The sequence below is a fragment of the Fringilla coelebs genome, assembly GCF_963513975.1.
Source record: "Fringilla coelebs genome assembly, chromosome: 8".
Lineage (NCBI taxonomy): Eukaryota > Metazoa > Chordata > Aves > Passeriformes > Fringillidae > Fringilla > Fringilla coelebs.
The window spans coordinates 36,448,773-36,474,825 of NC_140066.1; the positions used below are offsets into that span (position 1 = coordinate 36,448,773).

A 26,053-nucleotide genomic window follows, 5' to 3' on the forward strand; every position below is an offset into this window, starting at 1 on the left:
GGAGCAGCTCTGCTGGGACACCTGGGGGGCTCACCTGCCCAGGAGAAGGTTGGGGTGACCTCAGAGTGGCCTCACAGCACCTGAAGGAGCCGACAAGAAACTGGAGAGAGATGATTTACAAGAGCCTGGAGTGCCAGGACACGGGGAAGGACTTCCCACTGCCAAAGGGCAGGGTTTAAAGGCATTCTTTGCCCTTCAGGATGACTTTCCTAGAGCTACAGAGGAGACAGCCAAGAGACTAAGTAAAAAATTATTTTATTTAAACACTTGATACACAACACAATGCATAAGGAATAAACGCAAACCAAGTAATGAATTTATAAATGGGTACAGATGTCATAGCAAGACATTAAATCTTGAGTCAAATGCATTTCTGTATCTAAATTACCAAGAACAGGCTGCAAGCCCAGAGCAGACATGTCTGAGAGGAACCATCCTGAACTCAGGCAAGTGCTAGACTTTAGTCCTTCCACAGGAAAATCCCAGAGAACCTGCAGGTAGAATTCTATTCAGTAAAATAAAGACTCCCAGAAGAGAGATTTACTTGTCACTAACAAGACCCTTACTCTGTAAGTTCTTCACTCATCTGGGTTCAAGATCACAATTAACCGTGTCTGTTCATCAACCACTTTCCTTGTGTTTCCTACAACCAACAGGATTTAGGAAACCACTTCAGATTAAGACACAGCAATGCAGACCTGTCACCTTTCCAAGCACTTAGCCCTTCCCTAGAAACAGCTGGGCTTTAAAGTTCTTTAAATTGTACCACTTTCCAAGGGACTTAGGGACCAGGAATACATTAACAGAGGGGTTTGGGGGCAAACACAGAATTCACTTTCATTTCTTTCTGCTGTCTCGGACTTAGGGGCAGAAATTGCATCTTCGCAACTTCCAGTACTTGTGCTAGGAAAAGAAGTGGAGCCAGGCTTAGGAAATGCTGTGAGAGACACCAGAGCTGAGCCGGGCTTAGGAAATGCTGTCACTGAGAGAGCGGTCGGGCCGTGGCAGGCGCTGCCCATGGAGGGGTGGAGTGCCCATCGCTGGTGTCAGGGAATTCCTGGAAGTGGCACTCAGAGCTCTGGGCTGGGGACAAGGCGGGGATGGGGCACAGCTGGGACTCGGTGATCCTGGAGGGCTTTTCCAGCCTCAGTGGCTCTGGGATTCTGTGATAAACCTGTCCCAGAGCAGCGCTGACCTCCTGAGCCCCCGCTACCCTCCCTCCCCTCAGCCCGGCTCTGGCGCTCGCTGAAGGCGGAAACGAGTCAGAGGCACGTTTGGGGTTTTTTGTTGCTTTTGTTGTTTTTTTCCCCTCATTACAATTAACCCTTCAGGGAGCGAGCAGAATTAAATCGGGAAGCACAGCGTTATCTCTCCGCTGTGGCGGTCCCGCCCCGTCCCTTCACGTAAAGTCGCGTTTGGAGCAGCGCGCGTGGAGCCCTCGCTGGCGCCTGGGGAAGCGCCTCCACAGCACCAAGACCACCACTTCTTCTTCTTCTTCTTCCTCCTCATGCTCATGCTCATGCTCCCGCTCCCGCCACCCTGCTCGCCCCGCCGGACCAGTACTAGTACCGGTACCGGTACCGGCGCCGGCGCCGCGGCCGGTACCGGTACCGAGCCGGTGCCACGATCACCGCCCCGCTCGCTGCCCGGCCCGCCCTCCCTGAGGGGAGCCGGCGGTGACGTCACGGCCGGGCCGCCCGGCAATGGGCGCCATTTTGAAACCGCGAACCCTCCCGCGGCTCCGGGCGGCTCCGTCCCGCTCCCGGCCCCGCTCCCGGCCCCGCTCCCGCGGCTCCCCCCGCCATGGCAGGTCTGTGTCCGCGCTCCGCGCTCGGCTCCGGGTTCGCGCCGGGATGGGCCGCGGGTCGGCTCCGTGTGGCCGCGGGAGCCGGCCGCAGGCCGGGCCGCGCCGGGCGGCACCGGCGGGTGATGCGGGAGCGCGGCGGCCCCGAGGGGTCCGGGCCGGGCTCGGCGAGGGGTCTCCTCTCTCCCTCCCTCTCTCACCGCCCTTTCTCCCTCCGCAGTAGTGGCGAGAGCTGGAGGCGACGGCGGCGGCAGCAACAACGAGGTGCAGTGGTGCTTCTTGCAGGTGAAGGGGGCGATCGACGAGGACGTGGCGGAAGGTGAGGGGAGCCCCTGCACGCTGAGCCCTCCCGGGCGGCCGCGGGGCAGCGCCGCAGCATCCCCGGCCGTGCCGGGGGGTGTGTGCCATGACTAAGCGAGCTCCCACCCGTAGAGCATCGCAGAGCAGTCACGGCGCCTTCCCCCAGGTCTTTAGTGTGAATCCCTGAATCCCTAGGTAGTTGGGGTTGGAGATCACGCAGCCCAACCCTGCCCAGGCAGGGCCACCTGCAGCAGGGCCACAGGAACGTGGCCAGCAGGGTTTGCAATGGCTCTGCAGAGGGAGACCCCAGCCCCTCCCTGGGCGGCTGCTCCAGGGCTCTGCCCCTCCAGGGAAAGAAGTTCTTCCCCACGTTGGGGTGGAACTTGCTGTGGTTCAGCTCCTGGCCAGTGCTCCTTGTCCTGGCACCGGCCTCTGACAGCCCCTGGGGAGATTTGTAGGGCTTGGTGGGTCCCCTCTCAGCCTTCCCTTCTCCAGCCTGACCAGGCCCAGCTCCCACAGTCTCTCCTCATCTCAGAGATGCTCCAGTCCCAAAATGACCTCTGTGGCCTCTGCCGGACCCTCTCCAGCAGCTCCTTGACTTTCTTGTCCTGAGCAGCCCAGAACTGGGCACAGTTCTGGGCTTAGGATAACTGTCTACAGTTCTGGGCTTAGGATAAAAGGTAACAACAGTGATACGATCCAGGGAGAGGAAAAAAAGAAACACCAGTGGAGTCTGTCAGGCTTGTCAAGTTTCGCTCTGACGCACAGAGAGTGCAGCTCTGTCATTTGTGCTGCATTGAAAAGTGCAGTTTAAAGGGTTCCTGCAGCTGTGGAGAGATTTGATTCCCACTTGTTAACGTTTGGGAGCTATTAATAGGGATATTAAGCAGGGAAAAAGGGCACACCTTCACATTTCTCTGAAACTTTCCAGGCGCTTCATGTTTTGGACAGAGTAGAAAACAAGAAATGTTTTAACTGGGAAAAGTGTTTTCTGTGGAGTGCAGAACCTGGGTGGAGGTTTTGTTTGACTCTGATGAGAATGTTCTTTTTTTGCCCCTAAATTTTCTGTGTTCTGACTGTCCATGCTGGCAGCGCTCCTTTCTAAAGTGTGAATTAACTTGCAGGGCCGTGTGTGCTCAGCATGTGTTTGGGATTTTATTTTTGTTACTGGATGCAGTAAATATTTTTCCTTGCTGCCTGCTATGGGGAATTTGTGCTGACAGTGTTTTCATTTTCATGCCACTTGTTTGGCATTCCATTTAGAATAATGGCCATTGGAGGGGTAGGCTGGAAACTGCTCAAGAAACTGGACTCACTCAGTTGTTTTCTTCCTTTTTCTTCAAACTATATGTTTGTAGCTTGCTCTGAAGTTCCCAGAAATCTTGTAGAAAGGTATATTAAGTAGCTTGTATGTTTTTTAAATCTTTCTTTTTTCTTGGACCTGTCACCTGTGTGACTAAAAGTCAGTTCTCCATAAGTAAAGGATTTATTCTTGGGGACATCTGGCTCCTGGGAGCATCTTGCTTCCCAGGTAACTCCTGTGCAGCCTGGATTTGCACAGAGCAGGAAAGCTCCAGGAATCATTCAGCACCTGATTTTGCAAAACTGTCACTAAAGTTTTATTTTCCTGTGGGAATACCAGAACTATTTACAGGCTTTGTGACTTCTTGATTTTTTGCTTTGATTTGTGGCCTTTCCTCTCCTCTTACATTTTGTCTTGAAATTGGAATTAAATATAAAAAATATGCTATTTGTTTGCTAATAACTGCCCAAATTTCATTTCCTAGTAAGAGTACAAATACGTGGCTAGATTTTGGGCCTCAGTTAGGGACATATTTACTCATTACCATCTTTTAAATCCTCTCTTACCAAGCTGCTCATCTATCTAAACCTGCTTGATGGACAACTGTTGCCTTGAAATGGCCTTCAAATTGCACATAAATTTTTGTGACTGTGCAAACTTGATACTGCTGTCAATTTTTGGTCTATTTTCTGAAAAATCAGCTCTCTAGAGGAGGAGAACACCATGAAGTTGCTGTCCAGCCTATTCCATGCAAAGTGTTTTGCTGGATTTTCTTAGAGGTTTATTCAGGAGTTGAAACTGCTCAGCCAGGCAACTTTACCAGAAAATCCTTCCTTTTACAGTGCAGTTCTAACATACATTTTATACTTTATAGATGTTTCTCAGGTGTCTGGCTTCATCGCAAACACTGGGACAAGTGGCTGTATCAGACTGGCAGCTGGATTTTCCTAACTGGGGCATTAATACAGAAAATCACTGTCTCCTCTTTGTCTTGTCTGTGCCTTGCCTTTCCTCAGTGACTAATCCCTGACCTCTGTTCAGGCTCTGTGTCAGGAAAGAGAAGGGCACTGTTCAGTCTGACCGTTTCTGAAAGACCAGGATAATCCATCACTTATTGAATATGGATTTTGTAAAGGGTTGGATATGACTCTTCTAGAATGGAAAAGTTTAGTTGGATTCAGGGAAGAGGACTGGGGGATAAAACAGAGATTGTGTGAAAGATCTAATGTTAGGGATGGCAACCATCACAATTTGAAAACAAAGCTAATTAAAAATTGTGTTGTAATTTTGCTGTTAGTGTTAACCACGTGACTCCAAAACTTGCACTGATTGCCCATGGAACTTGTAATTCTTGGGCTGCTTTTTATGTAGAAAGACCTTTCTAAATAGAGAATACAAATGCTGCCAGAGACTTTATCACTTGCATGATTTTTGTGTTGAATTTGTTTTGCATGTTCAAAATTGTCCGTTTTGGGAGGCTCCTTTTTTTGGGCAAGTAAAATGTAAATCTGTTTTAATAAGTAATATACAGATTATGCCCAAATTCCCGTGGGCTAGATGTTCTGCATCTAATCCATGACCCCTTGTGGATGCAGTGCTGTATCTCCAGTCAGTGATCCAAAAAATAAACTTTTTTTTTTTTTAATTCTCCAGATAGTGACTGGTATTGATTGACTGTCCTGCCAAACTGAGATATCCCTTGTTACCATCACTTCAGCCAACTCTTCTTCTGCTTTTGGTGCCTGTTAGGTGCTGGGTCAGACACCTCAGCAGTTTGCCAGGAAGCAGAACACAAGGAGCAAAGACAACCACCATCTGATAAAAATATATTAGCCTGCAATCCTGAGTGCAGCTACAAGTGATTTAGAAATGTTCTTTAGAAATTGTTGTTACAAATCAGTGGTTTAAGACGTTCTCAGGTGTGGTTGAGGAATTCACTTTTACTGTTTTTGTGTTCTTAAAGGAAATTCGGGCATGGTTTTGTGCTTTAAAAAAAAACCTTTCAGTAGGGGTGCAGCTCTGTGATGTCTGGTTCAGTTGCATGAAGGGAGATGCAGAATTGGTTGCAAGCTTTAATATGTCTTTTTTTTGTAAGAACTGGAAGGCAGGGAACTAGTGACTACTGGCATGTGCTGTTTGCTGTCACCCTAAGTCACTGGTCATGCCTGGAGGTGACAGTTGTGCTGCAGAGGGGCAGAAGGTGGGCTGTAACCTGGGTTTGGGCTGGGTTTTTCCTTGAAAGCCAGTGCTTTGCCATGAGCAGGACCTCAGATGCCTCTTTGCCTTCCCTGAAGCCTTAAGGTTACCCAGGGCAGCTGTGGCTATCCCTGGAACTGTCCAAGGCCAGGTTGGAGCAGCCTGGGACAGGGGAAGGTGTCCCTGCCGCCCATGCAGCCATGGCACTGGGTGGGCTTTGGGGTCCCTTCCAACCCAAAGCAGGCTGGGATTCCATCATTATATTTTGATGAAATATGAAGCTTTGGTAAGATGTAGCTTGTGAATGATGAAGAGTTTGAATAAGGAGTGAATATCAATTGCAGAGTTGTAACTGGGAATGCGCAACAAAGCAATTTGGGTAGTGGGAATACAGGAATTAATGCAAGCCTTCCTGTGTGAGCAGTGGGAGCCACTGGATTTGTCCCTGCAGACAGGCAGGCTGTGTGCAGAGGGAAAAGCCTAATGAAAAATTACAAAACCACTATTTTTTTTAAAGGATGGGAAGTGTGAAAGCTTCAACTGAAAGAAAAATTTGATTTTAGCATCATGTTAAGACTTTTGTGAACTCCTGATAGAAGTACACCCAAAACCATCACAATGAGCTACTTAGAAAAAACTAACAATAGCATGAATTAATTAGATACACTTCTAGTAGGAGAAGGCTTATTGGAATTAGTCTTCCAAAGGTTAAAAAATAATACCGAGGCAGTAGATTTGCACAAAGAGTACTGGATTATGTCACGAATCTGAGAAACAGCCTCCAGAATTTCTCATGGCTTGTAGGGAAGGCAGGGCAAGCTCTGCAGGCAGGAAAGGAGCACATCTGTGGAACTGAGCTCTGGCTTTGCTGCTCCTTTTCGTGCCATGCTGGTCTGGCTTTCTGTGCACTGACACAGACAGCTCTGTGCACCCCAAACTCAGAAGACAGCTTTTTTGGGATGTCATTCAGAGACTGGACTCCCAGTGTCAGGTCATGGCTGGTTCCATTGATACAAAACACAGATTGAGCTGCCTGAGGGGATGGCACTCACATCTGCCATGAGCCAGAGCTCTGGGGTGCTATGCCATTCCTGGGCGTGCTGGCAGCCCCTGGAGCAGGGTGCTGCTGCTGCCTGTCTGCCTGTCTGTCTGTCTGTCCGTCCACACTGTGCTCCCAGCAGAACAGCCTGCGCGCTCCTCCAGGAGCCAGGTGGCTCAGCTCCAGGCATCCAGGACACACAGGAGCTGGCAGGCTTTCCCACACAGCTCCAAACAAGATGTTTGGAGTCTGCCGTGGCCTGTCAGCAGCAGCACTGACCTCAAAGAGCTTTTGCTTCCTGGCTGGCCGGTGCCCTGCTCTTGCTTTACCTTAAATCTGTTCAAGGATTTCAATTAGTCCCAAAAGGAGAGTTATTTTGGACTAAGTTAAACACTGCCAGGTGCCTAAAGGCAATTCAAGCCAATTTCACAAGTGATTTGAGTATTAGGGCACTAAAAAAATAGTTAGACCTTACAAATACTTTAGGTTGGCAGAGGGTTCAGTGCTGTAAGCTGAGAGAAGTTTGGTCTGAGCAAAACTATACCCCTTTGGCTTATTCTCCTGATTTCTGGTACACCTCACTCCTGTGGTAACTCTTCAACGAAGTCCTGAAAGTGGAAATGTACAGATTGAGTATATAAGGAGGCATATTCTGAGAAATAGGTGATTGGAGTAACTTGGATGTGTATGTATATTGTCAGGTGGTTATTGGCAGCTGTAAAGTTTGGCTCATGTTTCAGTGCGATTGTGATTTCTCTCGGCTGTTAGGAAGCAGCACTTCAGGAGCACTGACAGCAAGAGCAGTTGGTCCCTTCCCACTGCAGGGTGGCCCCCTCTGTTCCACTGGCTGTCCTGGCAGCTGTAGGGGACAGCCCTCCTTCAGCTGGAAGCGAGTCAGTGACATGGACAGGGAGGAGGGAGAGGCTGAGGGGCAGAGGTGGGTGCTGGAGTCAGAGTCCTGCAGCGGCTGCAATGCACTGCCTGCCTGCCCAGCACCAGGAGGGCGAAGCAGGGTGCTGCCAGCAGCCATTCCCACTGGAGACCTGTCTGACTTCTCACCCCTGCTTCCCTCTGCCCACCGCAGAGCCTTCAGTGCAGCTGCATATCCATGGGAGTGTTTGGGAAGTGCACTTACTGCAGATCAGTGACAAGCAGTTCTGAGGCCCTATGTGTCTGGAACTTGTTAAGCTCCGATAGGATTTTGGTTTTTAAACATTTTTTCTATTATTTGCTCTTTAGCAGGTGCTGGTCTCTGAATTGCTTCATTTTGTTTGATAATCTCTTCCCTCTAAAGGGGCTCTCTGTTTTTTTGACTGATCTTATTTTCTCCTATTATATTTTTTATCTGCGGAGTCTTTCCCGAGTTTCTCTGAAGCAATGGCTCCTTGCTGTTCTCACTGCCCACGTTTGTCACCTGTGGTCCCTCAGAATGGTCTGTTGTCCCTGTAGGCTGCAAAGAGAGTTGTGTTCCTTCTGATGTTGTATCACACAGTTCAGCACAGCATTCCGAGGGGATCCCAGTGTCTGCTCTCTGAGTTGATGCAGGAGCACATGACCTACACTGATCCCTTCTGCACTCTGCTTGCTTCCCATGTGCTGTGGGAGATCACACAGTGCCTCTCACAGCTTTCTCCAGCCACAGGATAACTCCAGCTTTGTAGCATAGCAGTGTTGGAGGGAAAGGTGTGTCACCTCTTAGCTTGATCACAGCTGCAGAAATATTCCCTCTGCTCAGCTCCCACTGGCAGTGGGAGCTCCCCTGACGGTCCATGCCAACCATCTGCCTGCGGGCCAGTCCAGCCATTTCCTCTCAAAGCAGGAGCCTCTGTAGAGTTTCCCTGGGCCTTACAGAAGTTCCTGCTTTGGTCCCAGGATGGGTCATGGGAAATGGGGCTGTGCATTCAGACTCCTCTCTAGGGAGCAGGACAGGAGCCAGGTTTGCCTGGGGCAGGCATTGTTCAGGCTGTGTGCTGAAGTGGTACGTTGTCCATTACATATTTGGAAAATTCTAGGTTAAAATGCGCTGGAAGCTGGAACAGCCTCCTTTTTAGGTGCTGTGAGAGAGCTATGAGTGTTTGGTTCCTTTTCACTACATTTCTGAGCAGTGGGTTTGGGACAAAAGGCCCCGAGCAGTTCAGGAGGATGAGAGGCACTGGTGCTGACCATGTCTCATTAGTGTTGGTCCTGAGTGCAAGTTGCAGTTGCGAATTCCTTCTCTCCTGTGTGAGCCATCAGGTAATTCCATGTTTTCAGGTTTGGGTTTTAACCAGAGCAGCAATGCACCGCCAGCTTAGAGAGGAAAAGTTCACAGGAGCTAATTTTAGGCACCTGATGTAGATGTTGTGGATCTCTTTGCATTCTCCATTACCTCAGCTGAGAGCCCGGGCGTTGATACCGGTGTCAGAAATACCCGGGATGAATCCTTGGGGGATTAAGTTAGTTTGCAGGTATAAGCTTGCTGTCATCTCCAAATCCTTACAAAAGCTGGTCTCTGCCACCCTGGCTCCCTTCACTCCCAGCAGAGCTTGCCCGGGAGGCTCTGGAGGCTGTAAACTTCCAGAATTCTGGCAGGGGTTGTTTGTCGGGAGGTTTGCACTCAGCAGAGATGGTGAAAGGCTCAGAGCACTCAAACTGAGCTTTGTCACATCTGTCAGGGCTTACAGGGCTGTCCTGAGGCAGGCAGTGGGCTCCACCACATTACTGCACAGCTGGATTTGTGGCCTCTGATGTGTTGGGATGGTGTTTCCTACCCATCCCATGGAAGTGATGAGTGCTCTTAAATTTGGGGGGGCAAAATCACAGTGTAGTTGCCAGCAATCCTTTTAATACACCAGCTGTGAAAACAGCTTGGAGTTTCTCTTCTGGATGCCGTGTAACCAAGTTGGAATTCATTTCCAGAAGTGAGGCTAAAGATGAATTTTTCTTGTCTGGAAAGAAATATTGCCAGCCTTGTATGTTACTGTGAAGTCCCAGGGATTGCTGCCCTCCCTGGTTACAGGAGGAGGATTTACATGGGTGTAGAGCAAGTCCCAGCCCCACGGGAGCAGAACTGGAGGGACAGCTGGACAAGCCTCTGTTTCTGGAAAAGCAGTACCTTAAAAGAGCCTTGGGGTGCTGTCCATGGGCAAATATCACACTGGTTTGGCTTTGCTCACCCGTCCCCACATTCCATTGGGAGTTACTCTGCTGGCAGGGAAGGTAAGGCAGGGGGATAAGACTGGTGCTTGTATACCTGAGAAGCAGTTGTGACATCTAATAAAAAAAGCCTAGAAATCCCAGAGTTAATGCAGTGATGAAGAGCCTGCAGAGGTTTGCTTTGTTCTTTCCTAAAAGTTTTAAGGTGACTTGGAAGTGAAGAGCAAATGTAGGTGGGTGAAGTGTTGAGCAGAACAGGGATGGTGTGGAATTCATTCTGTGCTTTACTTGGAGTATTGGAATATTTTTTTTATTTCACCTGTTTTGAGATGGTAGAGTGCTGAGGATAGTGGGTGGAATGATTTGGGGGATTGATCTGCTTCAATTAAACGTGCCTATAGGGAAAACTTTATAATTCGTACATTTATGGATAAAACAAGTACAGGACGATTAAAGCAGGTATTTGCTCATATTCCAAATTTTGTAACTTAGAAAATATTTGAAGGAAGCTTCTCTATTTTTGTCCTGCTGTGCCCCCCCAGTTCCCTGTTCCCTAGAGCATATTGGTGACAGACTATTTCAGTGCATCTTCTTTTCCCTTCCTCTCCCTGCATTTCTTGTTTCAAGCCATGGAATTTGGATAGTGTCTGTGTTTTGTTGCGTTTCCACCCAAGACTCTGTTTGTCTGGGTAGCACTGCTGGGGAATAATGGCTGTGTCAGCAGCTGGTTTGGGCATTTTTGAGAAACAAAAATGGTACACAGATTATTTTGAGCAAATAAGTGTGTGAATACTCCAGTAGAAAATGGGAGAAGCTAATAATAACTTCTTTTTCTAAAATAAAATGGAAAAGTAGCTTTTGTGACTTTGAAAGAATTATATGTGCTAAGGAGGCATTTATTACTGCTGTTCTATCTAATTCTCCAAGGGTAAAAGGCATCCTTGCTAGAAGGGCTTGCAGATGGGGGTGGTAGTGGAATATAGGTTTTGCTACTAATAAACTGCCATAACTCAAGGGCTTCTTCCTGTCTGAGTACTGAAAATGTCATCAAATTCTCAGAGAAGTCACTTCACTGATTGCTTACCTTCTCACTTTGTTTCTTTTTCCTTGGTTTCCTGCTTCTCCAGGTTGTCTTCTAAAATCCCTGTGTATAGTTAATAATAACTGATAATTGACTAGTAATTCCCTTAAAAGAAAGGTAGGTGGCTATAAAACTGGATGTGTCCAAAAGCTGGTTAGTAATGTGATATTGAAGGCTGGCATAAATCTGGCACATAATCTGTAGAAAGATTGTATTTACTCATTTATTTAGTTGTTCTAAATAATTTTTTTTTAATCCAAGAAGGTAAATCATTATCTCTCCATACTAGGAAAAAACTTTTAAGGGCATCATAGATAAAAGACGAAAAATGAATTTATATTGAGAAAACTGGTTAGTGTTTCTAATCACCTTTGTCATGAGAGTGTGGCATTATTGAAAGGAATTTCAAAGATAGCACATCAAGATCAATACAGGAAAGGAGTTTCCAGGGAGTCTCCAATTGCACACTCTGGTACTAATTGATATGATACACTTCAAACCTCAGAATTTTGCTATCTGCATCATAAATGCAATATTTGATGTGAGCAGGAGCAGTGTTTGCTGAGTGCTTTGTTGGGTTTGTTACCATCTGCCCCAGCCCCGGGACAGACATTTCCAGCTCCTTATCTCACCTCCCCTTGGCTGGGGTTGTTCAGTGGCAATTATTTCTTTATTGCCACCTCCCAGAGGGACTGGGGCTGCTCTGAGGGATAAGCACTGGCCTCTCTCCAACCCCAGGGCACTGCAGGTCCTGAGGGCTTTTCCTTTGCTCTCCTGCTTCCATGTGTCCTCGCTGATGCTTCTGCACGGAGCTGGTTCAGGAAGCTCAACTGAAGAGTTTTGTTTCTACTTTGCACCTTTGGCTGAGCAGAGCTGCCTGTTCCAGGCTCCTGAAGTTACTAACTCCCTGAGTGCTTGGCTTGGGGAAGGCAGGTGTGCCTCAGCCTCACCTGGATCAGGGCACGCTGCAGGTGGGAGCAGCACACCCGGCAGGATGCACACACTGGGGTGGGATCCCTGGGGGAGGCTCAGGGCAGGGATATCCCCATGGACGCTGCAGTGTTCAGGGCAGGGATATCCCCATGGATACTGCAGTGTTCCTGCCCAGGGGCAGCACACACACCTTGGGGAGCTCAGGGCAGGGATATCCCCATGGACACTGCCGTGTTCAGGGCAGGGATATCCCCATGGACACTGCAGTGTTCCTGCCTGGAGGCAGCACACACCTTGGGGAGCTCAGGGCAGGGATATCCCCATGGACACTGCAGTGTTCAGGGCAGGGATATCCCCATGGACACTGCAGTGTTCCTGCCCAGGGGCAGCAGACACACCTTGGGGAGCTCAGGGCAGGGATATCCCCATGGACACTGCAGTGTTCAGGGCAGGGATATCCCCATGGACACTGCAGTGTTCCTGCCCGGGGGCAGCACACACACCTTGTGTTCCTAAGCCAATGTACTTCTCATGACTAAAGGCCTGCACTGAGGAATGAGTAAGTGTTTTAGCTTGTCAGTAAAAGTGTGTCAGGCTTTGAAACATGGCTGCATTTGAGGATGTAAATGAAGAATTTTGTCATTGCATTAATACAAGTTTTAATGCTTTTTTTGTGCTCAAGTCTTGGAACTCCTTGATTTGCTTTCCACATTACAGTGCTGGTTTATTTCTGTTCTCTTTACAGCTGATATAATTTCAACAGTTGAATTTAATTACACTGGTGATCTTCTTGCAACAGGAGACAAAGGTGGCAGAGTGGTTATATTTCAAAGGGAACAAGAGGTCAGTGACTCAAAAAACAAAAGTGTTTTTACTACACTGTTCTTGTGTTGCACAGTCTCACTTCATCTGCTCATGACCCAGTGTTTAAATGGAGAGTTTTCTCAGAAAACCCCAAGTTAGACGATTTTCTAAGTATCTGCCCTGTGCTGTACTTGGCAAGTTGGTTTTGTGAGGGTTCCCCTCCCTCCTTCCAAAAAAAGAAAGTCCCCAAAATCCAACTGAGCTCTTGATATGTATCTGGTGTCCTCAGTGTCACTTTGCAGAATTTGGACTTTCTCCTGAATTTTTCCACCGGGTCAGGCTGATCTGAGATAAATCAAAATGCTTTGGGAGAGAATGTAAAAGAAGTTCAGGAAATAAGCTGCAAGAACTACAGGATAAGGTAGTTAAAAACTGTTTGAGGATTTAAAACCAGTGGAAACAGCCACTTCTCCAGAAGCACTTGAGCATTTCCCATCAGGAGGTTCCCATCAGGAGGGTGGGAGCACTGTCCCTCCTGCACTTCTACAGCTCCCCTTCATCAGTTCAGCTGTGTGACAGTGCTCTAATGTTCCTCTGTGTTCATCCTAAGCTGGGCTATCCCGAGCAGCAGTGGGGATGGGAAACATCCACCAAGTGCTGAAAGGTAATTGTCATGTCTGGGAGGAATCTGGGATAGTGTTCTTTAAAAAGTCAGTATTCCACAAGGCAGTTCTCACCAAAGTGTCTGCATATTGTGTCCTTTGAGGAGTTGAGAGGACTTTGAGGGTTTGAGCATTCTCCTGGGTCAGAAATACCAGAATTGATAATGGAATTTTAATTCAGCTTGTCTGTACATGAATATTACAGATCTTTGGGTGCTGTGGGATTTCTCCTGCAGAACCCCTCTGCTCTCCTTGTGGGCACAGATGATGCTCTGTTAATGAGCACCTGGCCAGTGTTTTGCATTTCTGCTTACTGTGCTGCTGGTCCCCGCCTGTCCCACGTGTGCCTCTCTGGTTGTACTGGGAGGCTCTGGAGCAGGGAGGTGCCAGCACTGCTGAAATGCTACCTGGCTGCACCCACACGGCTCCAGGCTCATTCATCATTTACTGGGGTGGCCAGAGGCTTAACTGAGGCCCAGAGATAAGGTCAGAAGTGCCTCAGGCACATCCTGAACTTCTCAGGATCTTGGACTTGCCTGATGTAGATGGGGACTATTATGGGTTGGCTCTCAGTTGATTTGTAAGGCAAAACCTGCCTGTCATGGCACTTCCTTGGAGAGGGGAAAACCAAACCCCAGGTCAGACTGTTCACACAGGAGTATTTAGCTGCCTCCTTGGGAACACATGAAAACTGAGGGAAGAGTTGGGAATGAGGGACGTTTCTTCTGTCATGTGCAAAACTGCAGGAAAGAATCTAAAATAAGTATATAATACTGGAACCTTAAAATAATAACCATATTTTTAAACCAGTTTGTATTTAAGATTTGGTTCACTAGGTCAGTGACAGTTTAGGGTAGTTATACAGTTTCCCAGACGCTTGGGATTTGGGAAAGCAGCCTGGAGTGCTCTGCATCATGCCCTGGGCTCATAGGACTTGACTTCACTTGCAAGCAGCAATTACTCCAGCCAAACATGTGAGTAGAGAGGGAAAGCACCAGTGCCAAGGCAGCTCACTCTGAGTGCAGGAAGCTTCTGGATGGGGTCAGGTGAGAGGAACCTGCTCAAAATTCTTACAAGTCAGTGACGTGTAGGGGGTAAACTCATGTAAAGTCTGAGAGTTCAGTGACAGTGTGGAAACTCCACAGCTGTGAGACACTGCAGGGCAAACTGCACCCCTGGGGCTGTTCTGCACCACAAACCACTGACACCAACTCTACTCAGAAAGCCTGATAACAAGTTGCCTCAAATCTGATAATGCAAATCTGGGGAACCTTGGGACTTTGCTCTCTGTTCCTTGCTCCCGCACCCACTACATGAGAATAGCAAAGCCTGAAGGGTGCACAGATATTTAAACATAAACCTACATTTCTAAAGAGGAAGGGCTGTGTGCACTGTATTAATGCTAAACTGGGTACAATATCACAGACTAAAGATTCAAAATTCAAGAGCTGTTGTAAAAGCTGACATTCTGATTGACAGTTTCTAGTGGTTGTTTTGTGTGGGCCATTTCTGAGGGACCCAGTGCCATCAGCCTCAAGAAATGCTCTTTTTCTTGCAGACTAAAAACCGTCCTCTCTGTCGGGGAGAATACAATGTTTACAGTACCTTCCAGAGTCATGAGCCTGAGTTTGACTACTTGAAAAGTCTAGAAATTGAGGAAAAAATTAACAAAATTAGGTGGTTACCACAACAGAATGCTGCTCACTTCCTGCTGTCTACAAATGGTAAGGGCCCATTCTTTTGCACAAAGAACTTTGTCATTGGAATATTGTCTCACCTGTCATACACCTGGGGTTTTTTTCTGACATATTTTGGGGTTGTTTTAATGTCTTCTCTAATTACATGCAAAATATGTTTTGATTGTAATGTTGGCTATGTGAATATTTGATCTGTTTAGTTTTGGTGCATCATGAAGCATCTGTAAATGAAATTGTAGAACTGTGTGCATGGGTTAATCGGACAGTTAGACTTATGTCTTAAAGGTATTTTCCAACCCAAACTATTCTGTGGAAAAAACTTGCCCTTATTATCAGAGGAATACATTATTCCTAACAGTTTGGATCACTTTGTGAGGTCATTGGGAAATTCTAAAAGCAGGAGTGACTTCTGTCTGCTGGTCTGTGCAATTAAAAGCATTTCTTCTGATAGAAGTCTTCATAAAGCATTCTTTAAACGGTGTCATCTGAAATGCTCTGCAGGAGTTCGGGGAGGAGAGGTTTGGCTCCAGTTAGCCAAGGTTCTCACCATTGGGTGAGACAAGTGTGCACTCACTGCCTGCGCTTGGAACACTTCTCTGGTAACATCTGGCAAGTGCATTCCTTTGGAAGCCCAAACACTGGGGCAAATCCTGATCTCTGCCGTTGGCTGGCTCTGAGCAGGTGCCTGGGACAAACCTAGTTTCTTTTAGGACCGTTAGTACGAGGAGTTCATGTGTTTGTTGGGTTTTGTCCCCAGCAGTGGTCTCCTAATGTAATTCACCTAATCATCCAGGGCTTAGTGGGGAGTTTGGGTAATTGGTGTGTGAAACTTTCCCGAGGCAGTGGCATTTGGGTGAGTGGGAGGCACAGGGCCTTACTGCTCAGGCACAAATTGGGATCTACTCAAACCGCCCCTCATGTTGTCGGTAAAGAACTCCGTCAGGGTCCTTCTTCTGCAGGCAGGGGAAACACAGACAGGTCACTCGTGTCCACTCTGCTGAGTCCATATTTACTGATTTGATTTTGTATTCAATCCATTCTCAAGCATATGAATTTTTTGGTTTTAGATAAAACTATTAAACTATGGAAAATAAGTGAAAGGGATAAACGAGCCGAAGGTTATAATTTAAAAGATGAAGATGGAAGACTTAGGGACCCTTGCCGAGTCACTGAACTACGGGTACGTCTCTGCTCTTTGACTTTGTGCATCTCTCTGCATGCTCTTCTCTGTCTCTGTGCTACCAAACTGAAATGTGCAAATCAAAAATGGTGTTTGCATCAGGCTCATTGAAACCTTCAGAAAAAAATGGAGGCACTTCATGTTCTTAGATATAAAAAGTATTAAAAAATGTTCCTCTGGAAAGCTTGAGGAAAACTTTCATCGTTAGAATACTGTATTTCTAAGAGTATGACTCAAAAATTTGAATAAGGTATTCTGTGGCTGGATGAAGGTGTGTTCATTAAAGTAAGTTTCAAACGTTTGGATAACCTCATGTGCACTGGAATAGTCTTGGACATCATGCTGCTGTAGTGGTAGGGTTAGTGCTCCAAACTTGGGATCATTTGGAGCAGGAGACCAAGAAATGAAAGGTGGGGTTGGGGTTTTTCCTGGGGTTTCGTGTTGTTCCACCATCAGCAGGAGCAGAACTGAGACTCTCGATGCTCTCAAAAGGCACTGCTTCATGGTTAGGACTTCAGCTGGAATCATTTCTTGGGATTTGTCTTGCTTTTGCCTAAGCTGAGCATTGAACCAAAGCTTTTGTGTAAGAAATGCATTGGGAAAGGATTTCCGCTGCCTCAGTGTGTGCAAGCCAGGATTGGATTGTGTTCCATGAGAGCAGCTACGTCCCTTAAGATCCAGTGATAGGAGGAGGTCCCAGTGAAGTTTTGGGTTCTGCAGCCTTGCTCTGCTGGAGCAGGCACCAGCTGGGGCACTGGAGGGGCACTTTGGGCTCCTTAAGGCACTGTCCTGCACAGGGGGAGCAGCAGCAGCAGGAACCTCTCCTGTCAGTCCCCTGCACTTGCTGCTGCTCTGGGCTGCAGCCCTTGCAGGCACTGCAGCCTGAGAGAAGGGCTGATGGATGAGCCAAATCTGAACAAGAGCTGGCTGGAGGAAAAGCCTCACTGGAGGTAACCTTCATGTGTTGAAATGCTCAGGGTTTGGAGAGCCAGAGTGTACCAGGAGCTCAGGGGCTCTCTTGGCAGGTTTTGTTACAGAAACACAGTGCCCAAGTTCATGGGGACATGGCCATAGAGGAGAAGCAGCACTTTACACAGAGACTGTGGCATTTCCAAGTCCCATTCCTGATCTTTCCCATTAGTGCACCTGTGCTGCACAGCCAGGCTTGGAGCACTCTGCTGAGATAGGACAGTGGCCTGATAAAAAGTAATGGGTTAATTGTAGTTGTTCGTTGGTGTAAACAGGCTGGGAGATACAAACTGAGAAGGCAGGTAGGGAGCTCTGGGCTGGATCAGTCCTTGTTCCAGGAAGACAGATTACCTTAGGCACCCCTGAGCAGAACACCCCGGTGTGCCTGAATTCCTGCTGACTGTTCATGAACAAATTGGGAATTTTCTTGGAGACTGTTCTGGCCAGTTTCCTCAGCACCCGTCCAAGGTCTGGGGACATTTCTAAGGCTTTGTTTACATACACAGCCCATGGGTGAGGCACCAAAGGCTGGCTTTGACTGGGAGGTTTCCTCTTGGCAGTGTCCAAAGTCAGCATCCATGTGCTCTCACAGTATTTTTTGTGCTCAGTGGATTTCAGAAATGTTTAGTCACCTAATCAATACAGAAATCTGTGCAATGCAATTAATTAATTGCCATCAAACAAGCTGTGGGGTTCAGGGCTCAGTGTTGGCGCCAGTTCTGTTTAAGGTCTTTATTGATGATCTGGCTGAGGAGATCGAGGGCGGCCTCTGAGTTGACAGAGAATGGAAGGTGAGTGGGATGTGCATCTGCTGGAGGGCAGGAAGCTCTGCAGGGGAAACTGGACAGGCTGGATTTGTGGGCCAGAGCAGAGAGCTAGAGTCCCCATCCCTGGAGGGGTTTCACAGCTGTGTGTGGCATTTGGGGATAGGGGATGGTGGTGGCCTCAGCAGTGCTGGAGGTATGGACTCAACCCAGAGGGTCTTTCCTAAGGCACTGATCCTGTGCTGGATAATGTGTGGGGGTCAGCAGTGACTCTGTGCCTGGGTGACCCTGTGGGGGTCAGCAAGTCACTCTGTGCCTGGGTGATGTCTGGGGGTCAGCAGTGGCTCTGTGCCTGGGTGGCAGTGACCCCATGGGGATCAGCAGTGACCCTGTGCCCGGGTAATGTCTGGGGGTCAGCAGTGACCCTGTGCCCGGCTGATGTCTGGGGGTCAGCAGTGACCCTGTGGGGGTCAGCAGTGACCCTGTACCAGGGTGATGTCTGGGGGTCAGCAGTGACCATGTGCCCAGGTCACCCCGTGGGGGTCAGCAGTGACCCTGTGCCCGGGTGATGTCTGGGGATCAGCAGTGACCCTGTGCCCGGGTGATGTCTGGGGGTCAGCAGTGACCCTGTGCCCGGGTGATGTCTGGGGGTCAGCAGTGACCCTGTGGGGGTCAGCAGTGACCCTGTACCAGGGTGATGTCTGGGGGTCAGCAGTGACCATGTGCCCAGGTCACCCCGTGGGGGTCAGCAGTGACCCTGTGCCCGGGTGATGTCTGGGGATCAGCAGTGACCCTGTGCCTGGGTGATGTCTGGGGGTCAGCAGTGACCCTGTACCAGGGTGATGTCTGGGGGTCAGCAGTGACCCTGTACCAAGGTGATGTCTGGGGGTCAGCAGTGACCCCGTGGGGGTCAGCAGTGACTCTGTACCAGGGTGATGTCTGGGGGTCAGCAGTGACCCCGTGGGGGTCAGCAGTGCCTCTGTGCCCAGCCCATGTGCTCTGTGCCCGCTCAGGTGCCAACGCTGAAGCCCATGGACCTGATGGTGGAGGCCAGCCCGCGCAGGACCTTCGCCAACGCCCACACCTACCACATCAACTCCATCTCTGTCAACAGCGACTACGCCACGTACCTGTCTGCCGACGACCTCCGCATCAACCTCTGGCACCTGGAGGTCACCAACCGGAGCTTCAGTATCCTTCGGTGCCCTCTGCACAGCAGGTGCAGCTCAGCTGCCTGTGTTTAAGAGAATCATTTCAGTGTTGCTAATTAGAGTGGGTGTTTGAAGCCAGGGCTTAAAAGAGGATTCTGAAGTCTGGAGGTGTAATGCAGTGAAAGCAGGCTTTGGGATGCTCAGTCTTTGCTGAGGGCAAGCATGCCTCCAGTGGAAAACTGTCAGTAGAAACATCAGAGAGGGTTTGATTTCTAAGGAGAAATTGAGGAATTGTGGGAGCATCCCTAACTTGTGGAATTCAATCAGCTTAAATAAGAGTTGTTGGATATGAGCAGTAGATCCTTTGTTACTGCGGATACTTCCTTCAAAGTTTGTGGTCTCTTAACCAAGTGACACTTCTCTTGAAACCAAATCTCAATATTTTTTCATGTCAAGTGATACCATTAACTGCAAAAGTAATTTTTAGATCTTTCTGCAAACCTCTGCAACTAAAACTAACAGAGTGCTTTACACTGACAAATCTGCAGTAAAATAAAAGTTGCAGGAGTACTGATGCCTGAATAGGTCAATATCCAATGTTTTAGGTCAGGTTTTCCAAAGTTTTAGGTAAAGCGATGAGGTTTATTTGGTGTGCAATAGGAAGCATTAAGAAGTATGCTTAGGAGGACTTACTGGACTTTGATTCTTGTGAGATAGTCTTTCACTCCAGGAGTCTGAAACTGCCCAGCATTTGTGGATTTGAGATGGAGAAAGCACTTTTTAAAAAGTTGAAAGGCACTTTTTTAAAGAGCATGTAATGACAGGCCAAAGGGGAATGGCTCCCAGAGCCAGAGGGCAGGGCTAGATGGGATGTTGGAAAGGAACTGTTCCCTGTCAGGGTGGGCAGCCCTGGCACAGGGTGCCCAGAGCAGCTGGGGCTGCCCCTGGATCCCTGGCAGTGCCCAAGGCCAGGTTGGACATTGCGGCTGGGAGCAGTCTGGTCCCTCCCACCCCAGACCATTCTGGGATTCTGTGACTTGTGAAATCCAGAGTTCTCCAGGCCGTCCACCGCTCTTGTACCTTACACAGGGTGGAAAGGAAGCTCTTGCCCCAGTTTCCTAGCTGGCATTGTTAAGCTATGTCACTGATAGGCTGCCAGAGGGGCTCAGGTGTGAAGCGTTGCAGGCCTTGACCAGCTGTGGCAGACATCGTGGACATCAAGCCAGCCAACATGGAGGAGCTGACGGAGGTGATCACGGCGGCCGAGTTCCACCCGCACCACTGCAACGTGTTCGTGTACAGCAGCAGCAAGGGCACCATCCGCCTGTGCGACATGCGCTCGTCAGCGCTGTGCGACCAGCACTCCAAGTGTGAGTGCCCTCCTTCCTTCCTGCCCGCCCTCCTTCCTTCCTTCCTTCCTTCCTTCCTGCCCGCCTGCCTGCCCTCCTTCCTCTTCCTTCCTGCCCGCCTGCCTTCCCGCCCTCCTTCCTTCCTGCCCGCCTGCCCTCCCTCCTTCCTCTCCTTCCTGCCCACCTTCCTTCCCTCCGGCCACAGGGTACCCAACCTCCCTGGGGCGCACCAGGGGAGGGGAGTGCAGCAGCGCTGGGCTGTGCTGGGCACATCGCAGTTCTCTTGCTTGAGCCACCCCTGGGCACAGCGGTAGCGTGAGGCACCACCTGGCTGTTCTTTGCCCATTTGTGCCTCATAAACTGACAGGGACGAGTGCTTTGGGCACAGTGAGGCCTGTCTGCTGGCCACACTCAGGCTGGGTGCCTCTCAAGGTATCTGCTCTCCTCGTGCCATTTCAGGGCAGCTCTTGCACCTCTGTGCATTGCAAACTGGGCTGCTGCTGCCAGAATCGCTGTCCCCTGTGACCAGTGCAGCTGCTAGGATAGGATGAATCCCTAGGAATATACCCTGGAAGTTTCCAGGGATGCAGGGTGGCTGCTTCCCCGGCTGCTGAGCCACCACAGCACAAGCAGGTGAGGAAAGAAGGCTTTGCTGTGGAAGCCGTGGGGATCGTGCCTGGGCCTTGCACGCAGCCACGTGTTCCTGTTCCCTGCTGGCAGAGCTGAGCTCTAGCAGTGCCTAGCCCTGGGGGTGCCTGCCACACAGACACTTCCAGGCCAGCTTCCTGCAGTGCAGAGAGGGCTTTCTTGGGGTAGAAGGAAATACTTGTGCAATGGGAAGTGACTAATGCAAGGCCACCCCACTGATCTGGTTCAGTGTTGCATTAAATCACTTAAAAGCACTTTATTTTTAACTGCTTGTGACTGAATCACATCCTGCTACACGAGGTCTTTCAAAAATGAGTGAGATCTGGGTAGCCTGGGTCAGGAATCTCTGATTTCAGAGGTTGACTTGTGGATTTAAACAACACATGGGTTGATCTGCTCTCTAAAGCCACGGCAACTGTGTTGCAGATGTAGCTGCTCATATTTCAGGGTTTGTTTAGTACAGCTGTGGTTCAGAGCTAAAGAAAAGTATGTGGTCCAGTGGTCTCCTGGTGTTGGGGTCCCTGCTGTTCCCACCTGCTGCTGTTCTGGCTGATGTTTAGATCAGGTGTGATGGTTACAGTACCCACTGCAGTTTGCTGCTCTGGTTGATCCCCAAGACCTGTGAGTTGTGGTTTGCTGGTGCTGTGCTCCAGTTGAATGTTGGAGATGGACATCTGGCACTCTGGTGACCTAGAGCACCACAGTGCTAAAAATGAGATTATTTCTGAGAAGTGTCTAACAGCAACTTTCTTCAAAATGAAGCTAGTCACTGATTTAAAATTCTCCAGTACTGGAGGCCATGTAAGAGCTGGCGTTGGTTTCATGTGGAACTGTGTGTTCTCTCTGCAGTTTTTGAGGAACCTGAAGATCCTAGCAGCAGATCATTTTTTTCAGAAATAATATCCTCGATATCTGATGTGAAATTCAGCCACGGCGGGCGATACATGATGACAAGAGACTACCTGTCTGTCAAGGTGTGGGACCTCAACATGGAGAACAGGCCCGTGGAGACCTACCAGGTAGAGCAGCCACGCGTGCTGTGCTGTCCCTTTTGTCCCCGTGCCCGGGTGCGTGTCCAACGCGTGTCCCTGTCCCCAGGTGCACGAGTACCTGCGCAGCAAGCTGTGCTCCCTGTACGAGAACGACTGCATCTTCGACAAGTTCGAGTGCTGCTGGAACGGCTCCGACAGGTGAGGCTGGGGGGAGGGCCCAGCTCTGGGGAGGGGCTCAGCCTGGCCAGGGCCCGGGCTGGCCGCTCCCCACGGGGTGCCAACGGCTCCGAGTCACAAATGGGAGGGCACACATCCCTGCAGTAGGCAGGTCACACCAGCAGGACTGCCAGGGCTGTTCCTGCCCTGTGCCCAGGTGAGCCCACACCTGCAGAGCTGGCCCGGCGCAGCAGGGACCTGGAGCTGCTGGAGAAAGTCCAGAGGAAGGCACCAAATGCTCACAGGATGGAGCAGCTCTGCTGGGAGGAAAGGCTGGGAGAGGCTATTCAGGCTCTTCTGAAAGGCTGCTCACGTGGAGAGGAGAAGCTCCGGGGGGGCCTCACAGTACCTGAAGGAGCTCAGAAACTGGACAGTATTTACAAGGGCCTGGAGTGCTGGGACACAGGGAATGGCTCCCACTGCCAGGGGGCAAGGATGGATGGGATATTGGGAATTGTTCCCTGGCAGGGTGGGCAGCCCTGGCACAGATGCCCAGAGCAGCTGGGGCTGCCCCTGGATCCCTGGCAGTGCCCAAGGCCAGGCTGGACACTGGGGCTGGAGCAGCTGGGACAGGGGAAGGTGTCCCTGCCATGGCAGGGTGGCACTGGGACAGGGGAAGGTGTCCCTGCCCTGGCTGGGTGGCAGTGGTGGGATTTGGGGTCCTTCCCAGCCAGACCAGTCTGACTTCTGTTGACAAGGGACAAAGGGATAGAGGAGCTCCAGGAAAACATGCTTTGCTCACATGCAGCTGAACAAAGTGTCAGTGCAGCTGAGTGCCAGTAGCAGGAGGGACGCTAAGAGAGAAGTGGTGCACTGGAAGCAGTGCTCAAGCCCCAGAGGAACGGAATGCCATGGTCTGGTGATGAGCATGGTCTGACGGTCACGTGTAAGAGTGAGAGGAGGGGGTGGATTTTATTTCTTACAAGATGTGCCTTCCTTTTCCTTGAACCAGTACAATCATGACTGGATCTTACAACAACTTCTTCCGGACGTTTGAGCGGAGCACACTCCGGGACACCACCCTGGAGGCCTCCCGGGAGAGCAGCAAGCCTCGTGCCATCCTAAAGCCGCGCAAAGTGTGCACTAGTGGCAAGAGGAAGAAGGACGAAATTACCGTTGACAGTCTGGACTTCAACAAGAAGATTCTGCACACAGCGTGGCACCCCATGGAGAACATCATCGCTGTAGCTGCCACCAATAACTTGTATTTATTCCAGGAAAAGGTTAACTAAGGATGGCTGCCCGCGGACAGAGTCTCGTCTCACATAGTTCAGCTCAGTTGTTTATCTGTAACAGAAGGCCTTGTTGTCCTATCAGTGAGGAACATTGATGCACTTACTTCCCTTGAGCTATCGGAGAGCATCTGGCCTGGCTTTGAGTTCCTGGTGTGGTTCTGCCTTCGGTGGGGTGGGAGCGTCCACGTGGCTTTCGGGGCGGACCCTCGGAGGCAGAATTGGTGGACAGTGCTCAATGAGGCCAACACTCAAAACAAATGTATTTATTGATGTCTGAGCCTTCCTTTCCAGTTTATAGACCAAAAAATTTAACACCTGAGAAGAAAAAGTTGTCATAAAAGTGTAATTTCTCGCTCTCTGCTGTAATATTTGGGCCTTTCAGAACATTTCTCGTGCTTGATGCCTGTCCGTTCCTCCTTGGGCCCGGGCCAGGGCCTGACCTCAGAGCACGGCAGCAGGGCTTGAGCTGGGGTCTAGGCAGGTGTCCATGGCTATTTACTCACCAACTGTACCTATAACCACACCTTTTGGTGGAAACCACTTAATAAATAACAGCCTATCAAACGTGTTCTTAGAGCTGGAGGGATGTATTCAGTCTTCTTTTTGTATTGCATGTCCTGAGCTGGTGCAGAACAGTTCTGGTGGCACCTCTGACAGGGTTTGCCCCAAAACACCGAGTTTTTGGCAGACTAATACGAACTTTTTTGTGTAGTATTTCAGATTCTGAATTTAGAGTTTCCATGGCATTGTCATAGAGTTGGAGTTGCACTGGATTTGTTGTCAAAGGCTCTGTGTGTGCCAAGTAGGAGATGGAAAGGGTCCTAGAAACATCCACAGCCTTAACCAAGTGTCGGCCTTGCACGGAGGGAACCAAAACATCGACACCTTCTCTGCTCTGAGGATAAACGTGCAGCTTCCTGGTGCATCTCACCCTCAGCCAGAGACAGACCTGACGTGCGTTATGGTTTTTAACCTTTTTAGTATTTGTCACAAAGGGAACAGTTTATTTTAAGTATTTGGCATAGAATCTTGCATTTCCCACTGCAGTTCCAGAGCCACTCCAGGCTGTGCTGCAGCAGGGCCGGGCTGGGCTGCCCAGGGAGAGCCCCGGCTGGCGGGACAGCAGCTGCTGGATGGAGCTCTCTTGCTCACTTGTTTTAAGCCTTAGGTACTGTTTCTTTTCTTTGTTCTTTTTTTCTTCCAAAGAGGCCTAAATCACATCCCCTTCCCCCGGATGAGCCCGGGGCCACGTCCAGCAGCCCCCAGCAGCCAGAGGCTGACTCTGCCAGGTGCCTGCAGCCCGGGAACTCCTTCCCAGAGCCCCAAGCTTTCCCCCAGCCAGCCCCAAGTGTGGTTACACTCCGTTTTCCCTGGAACAAAGGCATGTTCCAGTCCCAAGAGCAAACCGTGGCCGTCCCGCCCCTCCCGGTACCGCCCCCGAGCTGCTGGATCCCAGGAAGGTGGGAAGGGCAAAGCCTGAGGTTCTCCCGGGAAAGGCTCAGTCCAGCCAGTCCTGTCCTGTAGTTGGTTGTGACACTTTGGAACTCTGGAGATGTGGAACTGGGGGGTCGCTGAAGCATTGAACCGACTGCGTTCCCAACACCTGCTCGAGCCGATCCGTGGGGTTGTACATAATTGTTCAGTTCTTTTGACCAAAAAGTTTAATAAATTTTAAATGTTTACCTGGCCGTGCTCCCTGTGTTTTGCAACATTTCCTTCCGTGTGGGAGGGAGTTGGCTGGATGGGCCAGCCCAGGGGGGTGTTTCCAGTTGGGATGGTTGGAGTGGCCAGGGCTGCTGCTCCTGCTCCAGGACGCAGCAGTGCTGGCCGGTTGTGGATCTGCTTTTTCAGCAAATACAAGTGGAATATCCATAAAAAGGATATGGTGGAATCTCCTATAGCCCTGTTTGCTTGTACCTCTTTCAGTTAGCTTTTGACTATTCTCATGGAATTTTTATCCTTTTATCTAAAACCAGGTTTTAATGTCAAGTTTGGTGAAAGGTTGTGCTCCCCGTGGCAGGGGGTGGAACTGAATGGGGCAGAGCTGGTTGGGCTTTCAGGTCCCTCCCAACCCAAACCCCTCTGGGACTGTTCCTGCCCTAGGGCTTCGGGCAGGCCCACAGGGAAGCAGTTGAGGGAGCTGCACCCAGCCCCTGCAAGCCCCTGGTGATGGTCATGCCATGAAATTGGGACTGAAGTGCCAGCAGTGAGGAGTGGGTGAGCGTGGAACATTGCAGAACCTCACTGTGCCCGAGCAGCCAGCGCTGCCCCAGGGTGTCACCTTTGGGGGGACGGAGCTGGGGGACAATGGCAGTGAAAGAGGGACACCCTGGTTTAATCCCTTCCCTTCTCCAGCCAGAGCCCAGCCCTTTGCACAGATCTGCTCCCAGTCCCACAGGAAATGGAAGCGGCACCAGAGCGTTCAGGGGTTCTGGTCCCACCTTTGCTCTTGGCTCCAGCCTCAGGGGAAAGGTTTGGATTGGAGGGTAGGAAAAATTCCTCCCTGGAAAGGGCTGCCCAGCCCTGGCACAGCTGCCCAGGGCAGGGCTGGAGCCTCTACCCCTGGGGGGATTTCACAGCTCTGTGGCTGTGGCA

At 49.9% G+C, this 26,053-nt stretch overlaps 1 protein-coding gene across 2 annotated transcripts; it reads left to right on the forward strand.

Moving 5' to 3' along the window:
* Positions 1–1,676: 1,676 nt before the first annotated feature.
* Positions 1,677–25,133, forward strand: PPP2R2D (protein phosphatase 2 regulatory subunit Bdelta). Of its 2 annotated transcripts, none has more exons than XM_084210510.1 (10): positions 1,677–1,810; positions 2,025–2,123; positions 12,537–12,634; positions 14,816–14,981; positions 16,022–16,134; positions 18,881–19,058; positions 20,224–20,388; positions 21,865–22,034; positions 22,114–22,205; positions 23,176–25,133. In XM_084210510.1, the coding sequence occupies exons 1-10, from the start codon at positions 1,804–1,806 to the stop codon at positions 23,453–23,455; spliced, it is 1,368 nt and encodes a 455-aa protein (XP_084066636.1). In that variant the 5' UTR covers positions 1,677–1,803; the 3' UTR covers positions 23,456–25,133. The 2 variants fall into 2 exon arrangements, with proteins under 2 accessions (XP_084066636.1, XP_084066637.1); XM_084210511.1 differs by having other exon boundaries at positions 1,708–1,810; positions 2,028–2,123.
* The last annotated feature ends 920 nt before the right edge of the window (positions 25,134–26,053 follow it).

Excerpts from the sequence above, each read along its gene's own strand:
- PPP2R2D (XM_084210510.1), top strand. Across the intron at positions 2,124-12,536 it reads CGACGAGGACGTGGCGGAAG|CTGATATAATTTCAACAGTT; the intron begins GTGAGGGGAGCC and ends TTCTCTTTACAG. Across the intron at positions 19,059-20,223 it reads GGTCACCAACCGGAGCTTCA|ACATCGTGGACATCAAGCCA; the intron begins GTATCCTTCGGT and ends CAGCTGTGGCAG.